General features: G+C 43.1%; 1 protein-coding gene across 2 annotated transcripts in view; it reads right to left on the bottom strand.

Annotated features, from left to right (window-relative positions):
- The window catches only part of LOC101521389 (carboxylesterase 5A-like), a 65,623-nt gene extending 51,180 nt beyond the window's left edge, over positions 1 to 14,443 (bottom strand). For both annotated transcript variants that reach the window (XM_058674441.1, XM_004583864.2), the window contains exons 1-8: positions 14,323 to 14,443; positions 13,136 to 13,340; positions 11,061 to 11,199; positions 7,688 to 7,821; positions 7,032 to 7,185; positions 4,850 to 4,954; positions 3,140 to 3,244; positions 889 to 1,029 (exon numbers count right to left, since the gene is read on the bottom strand). In XM_058674441.1, the coding sequence (XP_058530424.1) occupies positions 889 to 1,029; positions 3,140 to 3,244; positions 4,850 to 4,954; positions 7,032 to 7,185; positions 7,688 to 7,821; positions 11,061 to 11,199; positions 13,136 to 13,340; positions 14,323 to 14,395 (1,056 nt within the window). In that variant the 5' untranslated portion in view covers positions 14,396 to 14,443. The remainder of the gene's footprint in view (positions 1 to 888; positions 1,030 to 3,139; positions 3,245 to 4,849; positions 4,955 to 7,031; positions 7,186 to 7,687; positions 7,822 to 11,060; positions 11,200 to 13,135; positions 13,341 to 14,322) is intronic.
- Between the last annotated feature and the right edge of the window lie 624 nt (positions 14,444 to 15,067).

Here is a 15,067-nt window from a genome sequence, read left to right as displayed (position 1 = left end):
GCCTGGCCCAATTCCAACTGTTATGGGCATTTGAGAATTTTCCAAAAATGCTGGAAGAATGTGACTTGTTCTCTAGTGAATCTTCAATTTTTATAAGCATATAGTAAATGCTAAAATGTTTTCAAATTAAACATTTCAGAAAATTTTTAGAAGTCAAAATGGCAGAATCAGGGATGGACATGAAACATTAAAAGTACTAAATTTTTAAACAGTGCATTTCAGCTCTGAAGTGGTACATAATTATGTTACCATATTTTAGTAAAGATCCAATAAATCCAATTTGCTTATTTTTATATAATTGCTTTTACCATTATAAACTTGTATGAGGAACAAGGCAAAATCCTATAGTGACTCCATTGAGTCCTCCATGACTCCCTGCTACATCTGTATCTCCCCCTAGTGCTCATGGTCTGAAGGCTTGGTCACAGCGTATCAGCATTGAGAGGTGGTAGATCTTTCGGGGGTAAGGACTAGTAGAAGGTGATTAAACCATAGGACAAACACTTTTCAAGAGGACACAATCCTCTCAGGACTAGGTTAGTTTTGAGAGCGAGTTATTACCAGACAAGGCCACCTCACTTGCTTGGCCCCTTCAGCACACAGCAGTTCTCTTCACACCTGCACCAGGTTCAACCAAGGAAGTCCTTGCTATTTGGACTAGCCAGCCACCATAAAAATGAGCCAAATAAACTTTTCTTTATATATTAGCAAACATCAGGTGTTATAGGAGCACAAATAGGCCAAGATGCCTCTTTTAGAGAGGGGAAAGATTACCACTGGGTACTCAGCCAATGGGCTCCAGCCCTCAACACTTGGGGTCCTCTAGGGAAATGCCCAGTTGCCACATAACTGTTGGGAAATCACTGGGTAGGCAGGCTCAATTCTTACCATGGGGAGCAAGTAACCACACTCATGGTTATTGACACCAATGATAGAAGGGACTGTTTTGAAGGTTTGTTGAGTCAACAGTTCTAGAGGATCTTCAGGAAAGAAAAGGCCATCAACCACTCGAGTGAAAGACTTTGTTTTCTGCAATAAGGAAGAGAAGAAAACTCAATAGCTTCCTCTGTTGGCAAAATTGCTATTCCCAAATCTTATCCCAGCTAAGCTGACCCAGTGTGTCAGTGGTCAAAATGCATTAGAAAGATTCTGGTAGAGACTGGTAACATGGTATAACAGGCTAATCCTTCACCTGCAGTACTGGCATCCCATATTGGTGTTGATTTGTGGCCTAGCTGCTCTACTTCTGGTCCTGCTTCCTGCTTATGGCCTGGAAAAGCAGTATTAGATAGTTCAAGTCCTTGGGCCCCTAAACCCATCTGGAAGACCGAATGAAGCTCCTTCCTCCCAACTTTTGATCGGCTCCACTCTGGCCCCTGCAGCCATTTCAGGAGTAATGACTGCTTCCCAACCAGTGGATGGAAAGTCTATTTTCCCTGTAAAATTTGCATTTCAAATAAAAATGATCTTATAAAAAGAGAAAAAGGTTCCTGCAAGAGTACCATTAGTGTCATTTGGGAATTTATTAGAAACGCAGGTTCTTGGGCCCTACCCAAGGCCTACTGAATATGAAACTTTTAGGGCTTGCATCCCAGAAAATTTTAGCAAGTCTTCCAGGTATTTCTGATGCATACTTAAGTTTGAGAAACAGTGGCCAAAGCAATGGACAAACTGTGGAAGGAGCAGAACGACCAAGACAGAAGAAATTGGTTTGAGTATTTTCCTGAGATGTCTTCCTCAGAGTACTGTGCCCTGGACTTTTGCAGCATATTTGCTCTCATAAAGCAACCCGTCTCTAATCATGTTTTCTAAGATTCCTGTTATATGGGTTCAGTAAAAGGGAGCACCAAAAAGAGCAAAACACATATTGGGTCAAGAATTTATCCATTTCATGGAGTTCTACTTACACAAGCATTCAATATACAACCAGACAACTTCTTATTGTATTGCTGTATTTTTATACCTGATTATTTTTTAGAAGATTTATTTGAAAGGCTGACTTAAAGAGAGAAGGAAAGAAGCCTTCCACGCACTGGTTTACTCCCCAAATGGCTGCAACAGCTGGAGCTGAGCTAATTCAAATCCAGGAACAAGAAGTTTCCTCAAGGTTTCCCACCTTGATGCAGGGACCCAAGGACTTACAGAATTATCTGTTGCTTTTTCAAGCTATTCAGAGAGCTGAACAGGAAGTGAAGCAGCCAGGATACAAACAGGATGCTGCAGTGGGGAATTAGTGTGCTACACTACCACCCAGCCCCAACACACTTGATGATCTTGCTGTATCAAGGTATCAAAGGAAGGTGGGTTTGACACAGTAATTAAAGTCACTGCTTGGAGGCCTGTATCATGTCAGTCTTGGTTAATGACTGCTTCCAGGATTAGTTAATGCAGCTTCCTGCTCATGTGCATATTGAAGGCAACAGGTGAAAGCATAAGTACTTGAATCCTAGCCATTCACGCAGCAGACACAGATTGAGTTGTAGGGTCCTGGCTTCCATCTGGCCCAGCTTGGACTTCTGTAGACATTTGGGAAGATCTTTGTCCTCTCACACTCATTCTACCTTTCAGATAAAATGAATTATTCTTTAAAAGATAAAAATTTCAATTTCAATGACCCAACTAACCAGCTGTGAATAAACATTTGTCCTGAGTCAGATAAGCCTTCCTTGAATACCTGCAGAGGTGAATACCTCACTTGGCCTTTCCCTTGGCATTTGAAGTAGATTATCATTTTTTTACCAGCCCAAAATGACTTCACAGAATTTTCTTGGCCTTGACTCCAGTTTCTGGAGGTCTTTCAAGTAAGCATGGGCCTTTATCCCAGTTAGATTCTTTCACTGCCTTAGGGAGCAACTCATGCATTTTGCTGGATATTTTCCAGCTAAGAAACATTCCAGCCCCATAGAGTTTCTGAAATTATCTGCATTGGTTTTAGACTTGAAGAGTCTCTAACTCGTTTTTCAAATCATAAATGAGAAAGGGGGCAGAGGAAAGAAGAGAGGAAGGAAGTGAGAGAAGGAGGGAGGCGGAGGGAGAGAGCGAACGAGAGAGAGAGAGAGAGAGAGAGAGAGAGAGAATGAATTTGTTTACCACTGCACTCAAACAGCCCTGCCCCCAAAACTCTGCCTTCTCTCATCACCTGGCCAAGGCTCAGTAACTCTTTGGAGGATTTCTCTCTCAGGCACGTCAGCAGGGCCAGGGAGTCCGATGCATTGCAATCACAGGCTTCTGCAACAATCTGCAACTATTTCCAAAAAGACAAGGTCAGAGCATGATATTGAAAATATCTAGGAAAAATGAGTTTGGAAGGGTCCAAAAAGTCCTAGGCTGGTCCTTTCTACATGAAGCTCACATCTTCTCCCCAGTTTCATGTCCCCTAGGACACACTGATGAGGATGAAGCAATGACACCTTAGTTTCTTACCTGGTGCTCCTGGCATCATCAGCAGGTGCCAGAACTGGGTATGCAATTGTTGCATCCTTCAAATGTAGAAAGGCATCAAGAATCCTGCATGCTTAGCTACAATGGATCTAGGTCCCAGATTGCAGTGGTCCAATCTTGAGTGCCAAATGAAGCTAGGAGCCCTAACAGTGAGAAATCGTTTTGCAAGCTCCTAATCACCAGATGAGGCATGACTCAAGCAGATGCAGTTTTCCAGCTCGACCCAAGCCCTAGCCGCACCTACAGCCTAAACATGGCCGAGATAGTTTCAGCCTCGGTACCAATTCCACTCATTCTTCTTAAGGCCGAGATCCTGCCTCCCCTGAAATGTCCTTTTCATATCATTACAGCCCTCAAAAACCCCTTTCTCGTTTAATCTGTCATCTATCCTATCACCTCCCCCTACCTTCTTTATGTAGCCCATTGCTAAACACCTCCTTGCCCTATCAGCGACTTTCCAAATTTGTAGACTTTGTCCCTTGAAATTAACAGTTCTTAATTTCAGGACAGTTGCAGATGATCTGAAGATACAAGAAAAACTACAGACCCTCTGTCTTGGAAAATAAGCATATCATGTTTGCATACAATTAAGATCACTCAAGAACCCTTCCAAACCTATCCATGAATTCCAGGTCAAAATCTCTTGTAATAGGGCCTGGCGGTGTGGCCTAGCAACTAAAGTCCTCACCTTGAACATGCCAGGATCCCATATGGGCGCCGGTTCTAATCCCGGCAGCTCCACTTCCCATCCAGCTCCCTGCTTGTGGCCTGAGAAAGCAGTCGAGGACGGCCCAACGTTTTGGGACCCTGCACCCACATGGGAGACCTGGAGGAGGTTCCTGGTTCCTGGCATCGGATCAGCATAGCACCGGCCATAGCAGTCACTTGGGGAGTGAATCATCGGATGGAAGATCTTCCTCTCTGTCTCTCCTCCTCTCTGTATATCTGATTTTGTAATAAAAATAAGTAAGTCTTTAAAAAAATTCTCTTGTAATAGATTCTATCCCTCCAGATTCAGGTTATGCATTCTAAACACAAATCCTAATAGAGCCAAAGAAACAATGGAGCCTCTGAATTATCAGATTCAAAATAGCTACATCTTTAGTGATATCAAAAATAAACATTAAGTATATTTTTATAATTTCAGAATGCTGTTTCACCTTTTTTAGAATATTTTTATAATATATCTAAGAAAATTTTCCACTAAAGTAATTCCCAGATACTGCATCAGAGCTAAATCCCACAGCCTATTGAATCAGGTCTTCCATGGATATCAAGGCTCACTCTGGGCCAGTATCAAGTTCCTGGAGCATAATCCACAGGGAAAGCCTAGCACACGATACGAAGCCAATATTCTGGACTCCTGACCAAAGAGAAGAAAGTAGAGATATGTTAAGTAGATACCTACATCTTTACTCCTTTGATCATCAGCAGACTTCAGGTAGGGAATGATGGCTACCCCACTCTCCATGATGGCCCTGTGGAATAAACCAGTGGCCATGGGGGACAGTACCTGGAGAGAGAACAGAGCAAGAAGAAGTTGTTCAGGGGACATTTCTTCCCATATGTACCATCCACTCCTTCAAAGAAACCTTCCCAGAAAGCCTCCTTAAGAGCTCCAGTCTTAGAGAAAAGCAATGCCCTGGGGTTTAAAGACTAGCTGTGGAAAGCTTGCCAAGTTACTTAACCTTCTTAAGCACCTGTTTCCTCATAAACTTGGAAGTCAAACAGTTTAACATGTAGGTTCTAGCTCCTCCACTTCCTAGATGAGTTACCTCCAGCAAGTTGCTTGGTATTTCTCAACACCTATTCCCTCTCCTATAAAGGAAAAACTGAGTTCATATTACAAGACTGTCCTGAAGAGTAGCGGAAGCAATTAACATGAAGGGTAGATGTTAAACCAATGACTAGGTTACCAATTTGAAAAACAGCATACAATAAAGTGGCTCTTTATTGTAGGGCAAGCAAGAGCAAGGGCCAGACAACTTCCCTCTTGACCCAGCTTCCTGCTAACATGCATACTTGCAGGCAACAGTGATAAGTCAAGTGCTTGGGTCCCTGGCACTCATGTGGGAGACCTGGATTGAGTTTCAGGCTTCAGTGTCAGCCTGGGCCGGTTCTGGCTGTTGTGGATATTTAAGAAATAAGCCAGGGATGAAAAATCTCAATCTCTCATTCCTCAATTTCAAATAAAATAAAAGTATTTTTTTAAATCTAAAGGTCTTTGAGGACTGACTGGTCAAATTTTACTCATGCAATAATGGCTGTTATTACAAATGTAAAACTGAGTTAATTTGAAGACATAAAATACACCCTTAAGTAATCAAATGCAATCACAGAAGTTTTAACCTGCTGCCATGTGACTGACTTTTGTAATTAGCATGCTGAGTGATGCTGAGGAAATTCTGACTAGTTAGAAGCAGTGGGCCATTTTCTAGCACCTCTAACTTTTTGTATCTTGCTGAGAAAGGTATGTTTGCTTCCAAACTTGTTTCATTGGTGCACTTGTTATTTCAGTTACATAGTCAACAAAAATCATAGAAACTGATAAACTTCATGTAAAAAGAAAGCAGAATTATGTGAGAATTCAACAGAGCAGTTAAGATGCCACTAGAAATTTCGCATCTCAAACTGGAGTACCTGGATTCAAGTCCTGCCTCCACTCTCAATTCCAGCTTATGGCTAATGTGCATCCTGGCAGCATGTCGTGGTTCAACTTACATGCCTGCCACCAAGACACAAATTCACTTCCAAGCTCCTGGCTTCAGCCTGGATGGACTCTGCTGGGACTGAAGAATGAGCTAGATGGGTCTGTGTCTCTCGTTCTCTCTGTATCCATTTCTTCTGTCCTTCAAATAATTTTTGTAAACTTACAAAATCATGTCTCAGAAAAAGACAAATAGCTAAAAATATTGCTGCCAAAATAGGTGTGAACATTTGCAGAGTATATGGCAGGAGAAAGGAAAAAATGCTGAGGCATGCAATCAGGAGGTACTACAGTCCAACTATTTTTCAGGTGCCTTAAATTTCAGGCCATAAAGAAACCTGCAATTTGAGGGCAGTGAATTCTGAGGGTGATTTATGCAGAAGAACTCATGTTCATGGAACTCAGATCAACCTTGCAAATAAGAGGTCTTGCTGATTGGTGAGGGAATGAGCATGTCATGTGTTCTGTTAAAATATTTACATGCGTGTTTTTAGCTACTTTATGCTTCATTTGAATTTTTCCCTTACAAATAAGAAATCTTTCTCACATTGCTCATTAATTAAATAATTATTACTTATTAGATGATCCAATTAACCCTGTAAAACAGTTGTGTCAATTTGCAACGTATGAGATTTTTCAGAAGTCCATGGAAAACATACATTATGATTGAAACTCAATGCATGAATTTCCAGTGTTAGGCACCAAAATAAGTATCTTCATTCAGTGTTCATAGTTTTGTAAGTACTCAAACTTATAAGGCTCAAAGGAGGCCATGTATGTATTATAGTGTTCAACATGAAAGCACTGGTAAATTATGAGTGATTCGCCGTCTCCTCCCTTAACCCCACTGGGCCTCATGCAGGTCACAACACAGAGAACTCACAAGGCTGGAAACACTTATGCCTCCTGCTGACTCGCCAAAGATGGTCACACGGCCAGGATCCCCACCAAAGAAATTGATGTTCTTCTGCACCCAAGAAAGAGCAGCTAGCTGGTCCTTAAAGCCCCAGTTCCCAGAAGCATGCTGGTCCTGTGTGCTGAGGGGCAAGAGAAGGGGGAGAATTCATGGTCACCAAAAGGTCACCAATGGCTTCCTGCAACCCAAGGAGTTCTGAGAAGGGTTTGAGAGAGGCCTAGAAGAGCTGAGAAAATTAGCCTTAGGGATTGGAGAATCTGACAAAAGCTATGCACCTTAAAAACTAACAGACATGATTATATCTTCCTCCAGGATGACCCAGGGAAACCTCTCTTGTGTCCCATCTGCTGACCAAACACAGTGGATCTGTGGTCTAAAAGGATCCACATCAGAGCCACAAAATGAAAGATGCACAGGCCTCTGTTTGGCCATGTAGGATGAATGTCTGTCAGTAAGAAACATGCAACTACACTTTAAGTGAGAACAAGACTTACTTTTGACTTTACAGCTGCTAAATCTATTCAGTATGAAAAGCTCATTCTTTGGAGCTGATGAGCACTGCCTATGGCCATGTCACAGCTGTCTCTTGAAGCTCTGAAGTATAATCACTTGGGGAGACTCACGTGAAGAAGCCAAATATTCCAAGCCGGTATTGAGTAGTCACAACCAGCACATTCTCATAGGCAGCTAGTGCAGACCCATCGAAGATGGAAGCTGAGCCAGTCTCAAAAGCACCGCCTGGAAACCACACCATCACCTACAGGAGAAGAACACTCCACTCAGCTCACCTGGTGCTGAAATAAGGCAATAAGCCCCAATGTTGGCGTATTCTTCAGGGAAATTCAGCAGTAACACTTTCCTTTCTAAAAAGGATCAGAGGTTTTGTTTTGGGTGGAAGTCCAAGGTTAAGCAAGTGGTCTCTGGCACCTGAAAATGGGGGTTTAATTCTTAGCTCTGCCACTGAACGGCTGGGGAGATTATTCAACCCTCTGAGGTTCTTTTTTTCTTCATCTGTAAGATGTGGGAGGGGAAAGAAGCATCTCTGATGAGGCTCTGAGGTTTAAGATTCTCCATCTAAAAGTCAGAAATGCTGACCCATTCAAGTTTTTACAAAGCATGTATCTGATGTAATTGACACTGTGACCCAGAACACAGTGTAAGCATGTAAAGAGCCACAGCTAGCCATGACTGACCTTAGGGCCAGTGCCCTGGCACAGCAGGTTAGAATGTTGGTTGTGGTATCAGCATCCCATGTAAGTGCCAGTTCAAGTCCCAGATACTCCACTTCCAATTCCACTCACTGCTAGTGCACCTGGGAGGGCCCTTGTCAGACCCATATGGGAGGCCGATGGAGTGCTAGACTCCTGGGGTAGGCTTAATCCAACACATCTAGGAAGTAAAGCAGAAGGATGCTCTCACATACCACGCCTTTTCAAATGCATGTTTTAACAAATATGTTTGAATGTAAGGTTTCTTCTAACATCTGAAGCAAGAGAAAAAAATAGAAGTTTGCTAACATTATCTAGAAAACTAGGAGCAGGTAACATAGGTCATAATTAAAATAGCATCATAAGTATTTATATACTGAATAGTAAGTCCCTTCCATTCTCTTTTAAAGGTCCTATTAGAAACTACAATTCTTAAAGCTTAGAAAGAAAAATCACTGAGGAAAAAGGGGAGCTGGACACAGCATTGGCTAGGCACTAACCAGGCACAACTTAGGAGAAGTTACTCATGCCTTCCTCATGTCTTTTCTTCATCCATAGAGTAGGTCTAATCATCCTCAACCATTGGGTTACTGTGGAGCTTAAAAGTAATATTCTGGGCCCAGTGCAATAGCCTAGAAGCTAAATAATTGCCTTGCATGTGCCAAGATCCCATATAGGTGCTGGTTCATATCCCAGCTGCTCCACCACCCTTCCAGCTCTCTGCTTGTGGCCTGGGAAAGCAGTAGAGGATGGTCCAAAGCCTTGGAATGTTGCACCTATGTGGGAGACCTGAATGAAGCTTCTGCCTTTAGATTGGCTCAGCTCCAGCCTTTGAGGCAGCTTAGGGAGTGAACCAGCAGATGGAAGATCTTTGCCTCCTCTCTAAATCTGACTTTCCAATAAAAATAATTCTTAAAGTAATATCCTGTACATGGTGTACAGTAAGCAAATAGATACTGCTGTTGGAATACAGTAGAATGACATGACTATTGCAGAGGGCAAGAGAGGAAGATGGGAGGATGAGACAGAAAGATTATATAATGTATCATTCATACTTCTACAGGAATTTTGCATATTCATTTGCATTTTCTTAAATTTGAAACATAGAAAGCTAGAGGAAAATAAAACCTCCCTTCCACTAGTTCACGCCCAAAATGCTTCCAACAGCTAAACCTAGGTTGGGCTCAAATCCAGAAAATAAAATTACAATCTAGGTCTCCCATGTAAGTGGCAGAAATCCAGTTAGTTAACTACCTCACAGTGTCTGCTCTGGTGACGAAGTTAGGAGCTAAAGCTGGAAATCCAACCTAAGTAGCCCCAAAACAGGGTGTGGGCATCTTTGGTTTGGTTTGGAGTTTTTCCAGAATTAGTGATTTTTATTTGGTCGGGGTTTTGTTTTAATTATATTTTAATATTGCTTACATAGTTGAGCAGGATGCATGCCCATATGGGCCTCTGATTAGGGTGGGGAGGGTCAAGCATGGAGGAGAAAGGTAAGACACATGTTTCAGTCTTTCCTCCTGTGTCCACAAAGGTTGAGAGGAGGGTTGTCCCTTGTTATAAACCATATCAGCACCTGGGGATAGGGGACAGTCCTTTAAGGACACCTTAGAGCCTCCAATGTGAAAGTGTTCCAAGGATGCCGCTTGAGTAGTTTTTAGTTCTAGAAAGTTGTCAGTTCTGTTGCTCCAGGTTAAAAATCTTTCCAAGTTCTATTAGGTGACAAAGTCTACCCTAGTGCATCCAGAAACCCAGAAACATGCTGCAAAGCTTGGCCTGAAGATTTGTTTAACTTGTTCTGCTTTCCATTCTTTGATAAGCAGTTGACATACCTGCTGGCCTGCATGAGCTGGCTATCATGTCCCCTGTGTGATCCTGGACATGTTGTCCACCACACAAGGCATCAACAACTGAGGAAGCCCAGTCCTGATACATGCACCTCAAGGTCTGATCACACATCCTGGGATTTTTACCTGTGGCCAGGGTCTGAATCCAGCGATCTAGTTGGAGAGTTCAAGAAACTTTGACTTGACTTGTGCGTACTGAATAGTGCAGGAGCAGGTGTGGTCTGTCACCTGCACTAGCCAATGCACATACTGATAGATGCAGCTTGTTCAGCTTCATCTCATGCCCATCTCACATGAACCAATAGGTGCTGCAGCCCAGCCTGTTGTGGGGGCATTCAAACTGCTAGGCTGAACACCCACCTTTATATTCCTAATTGCAATATTTAACAGCATTAACTGCAAACTGTCTTAACTACAAACCGAAAGTTTGAAGGATGCAAATATCATTTTTAAAAAGGATTTTTTTAAAAAGCAGATACTTTAAGCAGTATCTTTTCTGACATTTTACAGGCCATTAAATGCTAAGTGAGCAAGGGTGTACAAGAAGATAAGCATTTTGCCTAGCATTTAAGATGCTTGTAACCCATGTCAAAGTACATAGTTTTAATTCTCATCTCCAGTTCTTGATACCAGCTTGGAATATGGGTGATCAGAACTGAATTTCCAGCTCCTGATTGACCCCAGCCCAGCTCTGACAAATGCAGGCTTTCGGTGAATGAACTAATTTAAGAATTTCCTTTCTCCTCTCCCTCACATTCATCTCTCCTTCCCAAGTAAACTTCATGAGGGAAAAACCAATCAAAATAAGAATTTAGAGTTATGAATGTGATAATATTCCTCTTTAACTCAACAGGAAGTGAGTGAATTCCAGACACCCTGCCACCCTGTTTGGATCCCAGGCCAAAACCCACTAGCTGGAGCCCCATGTGCAGCAGTCTTACAGGCAGTTTGGAGTTCTCATGAGCAGGAACTGGTGCGTAGATGTTAAGGTACAGGCAGTCTTCTGAGATTTCAAAGGTAGGATAATGCACCTTGAGTATGTGCTGATCTGAGAGCAGCCACTCCGAGTTCTGGAAGCACCTTGGAGAAGCAAAGACAATGTCCTCAGAACTGCTCTCAACCAAGTTGTCTGGGAGGGGCCAATTGCTGTGATGGTGGAGAGATCTGGCCATCTCTGCCTGAGCAGAAGAGGCATATGGGAAATGTGGCCATAAAGTTGAGCATGCTCAGCTCCTCGCAGTTTCCAAAAACAAATAGACTAAGTAAACTAACTTGATGCAATTCCTGAGCAGGAAAGCATGTTGTGCAGAATGATATTATCGTTAATTATATAGCATATTCCCATCATGATACTAGAGACTCAGACTCGTTTTGACCGAGTCCTCAGATGATAAAGAGCAGAGCACTGGGTTGAAGAACGATGCCTTTATCCCTGAAGCCTCTCTTCCACAGTCTAAGGAGAAAGGATATCCACACCTCCCCACTAGGAACAAGGTGAGGGTCACTTCTAGGGAATCTTCTGCATCCACATTCTGCTTAAACTAACCCCTTACTCTAGACTACTCCTCCACTTCTCCCTCATATTTGCTTACTCACATTATAACATTTCTTTCAGATTTAGTCCAGTATTACCTCCTCTATGAAGCTTTCTGAGAGTTCTCCAGCTAAACATAGCTCTTCTTTGGAAATGCCTGTAATGTACTGTGTTCTTGCCTAGAACTTGTCCTAATTATATACAAGAACATTATCACCTTCCCAACCCAACTGTGAGCAACTAAAAGCCAAGGACTCTCAACAACTTATTTAGCTCAGAGCTCCAATCCCCAGAGCCTGACACAGGAAAACGGACAGCTACTCATTTGTGTGGAGATGTCTACTGTGCTCATTGTTTTCCTAATAGAACAGTGAGTAGTAAGCAGTAGGGAGTCACTGATGCAAATCCACCCACTGACAGGTCTTTGATATCCTCTTACCCCTTCGTGTATCATTTAACAGAAAATTCGGTTTCGTTGCTTTCAGAAAAGCCATCTCTAACTTCCTCATGGTGCTGGACTAAGAGGTTCTTTGTGTTCCTCCAGCACCCTCTGACATCTTGCTTTTTCTATTGCTCTGATTCAATTTTCAGTTATTTGTCTTCCCCCTACATTAAGGGCATAGAACCAGCCTGGTGTCTCAGGGTCTTAACAGAAAACCATCTATTGAGCTGGTTCTCAGTTTTAACAGTGAATGAGCATATCAACCAACCAGTTTCAGCTGAATGTCTTCAGTCTCTGGGATATGTGGGCTATCTTCTGTAGCCTAGAGATCTGGGTACCAGGCTACTCTTTTTTAGGACCCCAATGCCAGAAGTCCATGTGGCCAACCTGAGAGCTATGTAGACCTTAAGTATCAGAAGATTGTTGGGGATTTGAAAGTCTTACCAACTACTCACACATCTACCTCACCCCTCTACTTTGTATTCAATTATTCATCTCATCTGCTAACCAGTTACCCACCAAAGCTTGAAAAATTTGCAGTGACTGGCAGTTTGACTTTCCAGGACACCTGTACATTGAATATTCACTCCAGGTGCCTTTGGAGTTCCCAATATGGAGCAGGGCTTCCCTAAGCCAGTCTGACCAGAGAGATAATGTCCAGGTGAGAGGTTATATGGAAACACCTGGATAATCCCTTGTGACACAAGGACTCCGAAAGCCCTTAACAAGCTTTCCAGTGCTGTGTGGTGCTCAGAATCCCTAGAAAACATTCAGACCACACTGTTTCCTGGACTCTGTTCAGCAGACAGATTTGAAAGGGAGCCAAGAGAAACTGGTTATTTCTAACACCTCCAGCCATACTGTTGATAAGCCGGTTTGGGAACACTGAGATGACTGCAGGACTTGCAAAATCTGCAGTGTCCTTTCCCTCTTTCCCCTACTCCTCTCTGTGGCCCCATGGCTGCATGACTTCACTTCCTCTCAGGGATCTCCCCAAGCTCTGAGTCTCAGGCCAACCATGGGGTCTTGCCTAACCTTACAGTTTTGGGTAGGAGGTAGCATCTCGCAAGTCATTCCAGGGCTTTGCAGGTTGTGGGTCTGCAAATCGCAGGGGTCCCAGAGGGGGTGTAGCAAAGGGAACTCCAAGGAACACGTTGACAGGCATGGGGCTCCCTTGCACGGCAACTTGCTTCCCCTGGACCCATCCCAGCTGGGTGTTTCTTTGTGGTGCTTCATTGTCAGGCCCTGGGGGAACACGTAGGAAGAATGAAGAAGTTACTGTAAAGCAGCAGACACTCCATCCAATGTAGAGCTTCCCAATGAGGATGCTCCACCCCACACATCCCCGTGTCTCAATTTCCTCTCCATAAATCTACCTCTATCAGGATGCTGTAGTCAACAAGCCATGCAATTTCCCAGTTCCTTTGGGATCCACTTCTATCCTGCTCTGTGGAAGCATTCTCTTTCTGAGGCAATCAATGTCCAGGATCCCAAGAAGTTCTCTACCCTGGGCTCCCCAGCTTCCATCACTTCCATACCCAACAGTATAATTGCTGTACATCACACATGCATTTACCAGTTCTTGGTTTTTTGAGAATTTAGACAAATGCCTTTTAAAGATCAACCTAGAGGATTCCTTAGCAATTACATCAAGGAACTTGTGACTTGATAAATCAAGTGTATGTTGTTCATACACAGGAAAATGTCAATAAAAATACTTAAAATTCTCATGCATATGACACCTATGTTGACTCGTCCACTTCCAGGGTCTTTTAGATGGCACCTGAGAAGACCTAGTGCAAGTAACTTGGTTTCCATGTAGAATATGAAGCCTTGAGAAGGAAATCATCCAGCTACTTATCCAGAAGGACCCAGGAATCTTAGTGCTACTGTTCTGATGTCATTTCATTTGTCAAAGTCCTATCTCTCCAGCCAGGATTTTGAGATGCACAGGCTCTGCCCATCCCATGTCCCTCCCTAGAACCCAGGACAAACTCCCCTTCCAAGTCCCTTGTAGCATGTGAGCAGCCCAAGGGCAGAAGCAGGGTTACTTATGTTCTATCCACACCCCCAGAAGGAAGGTCTGGCCCAATTCTCAGCAACTCCAGGACACTGGAACCCCAAGGTAATGTACAGCCACTCATGAGACCTCCAAGAACTCATAAGAAATACATTTACTCTTCCAGTGGAAAATCTTGTCCCCACCCCACATTTCAATACATCTCACCCTTGCTGGCAGCCACAATGACCCAAATTACACAGAGTAGAGCCTTGCTTGGGTGTACCCAATCCCCAGTCATCTGGCTGGACTGCTCGAGTTTCCTGGATATCCACAGATGCTGGTGGTCTCAGAACTTCAGTTGGTGACAAGAGCTTCCTCTTGGTAGAGACACAAGAGTTGAGCAGACAGATCCAGAATATGAAGTTAGTGAAGGATAGCACCAGACTAATACTTTCAGGGGAATTGATCAAGCAAGACTTTCCTGTTCTGATTTACATAAAAGGAAGCTGATGATTAACTTTTGAACTAGGGGAAGATCATTTGGTAGGCTGTGGCCTCATAGGATATAGAAAGAACATGCAGGAAATGTAAGCCAGGAATCTCAAACTCATTTTGTGGGGCCAGAAGACACCAAGCCAACTTGGTTTGATACTTGTGAGAAAAAATAGTGGTAGAGACTGGGAAAAACAGCACATGCTTTGTGTTGCTTACTTTTCACCTTTAGGAAGTATTTTGCTGGGACAATGTAGGCCAAAGACATTCAGAGTTTTGAATTTTAAACACTGTTTCAGTTTTACAAAGATTGCCGTGTGAGCCCAACACAGTACTTCGAATGGCTTGGGTTGTCATGGGCCAGCCCTTCTCCCAGTTGGATTCAGATCCAGGTTCTCCAGTGTAAATATGAGTAGACAGGATCAGGGAGGTACAATTAGAGTAAGCGACAGACTAGTCTTCAGTGTTCTAGGCTCTC

The sequence above is a fragment of the Ochotona princeps genome, chromosome 16 (assembly GCF_030435755.1).
Source record: "Ochotona princeps isolate mOchPri1 chromosome 16, mOchPri1.hap1, whole genome shotgun sequence".
Classification (NCBI taxonomy): domain Eukaryota; kingdom Metazoa; phylum Chordata; class Mammalia; order Lagomorpha; family Ochotonidae; genus Ochotona; species Ochotona princeps.
Note: the sequence above shows the minus strand (reverse complement) of the source record. Positions and strands in the feature narration are given on the sequence as shown.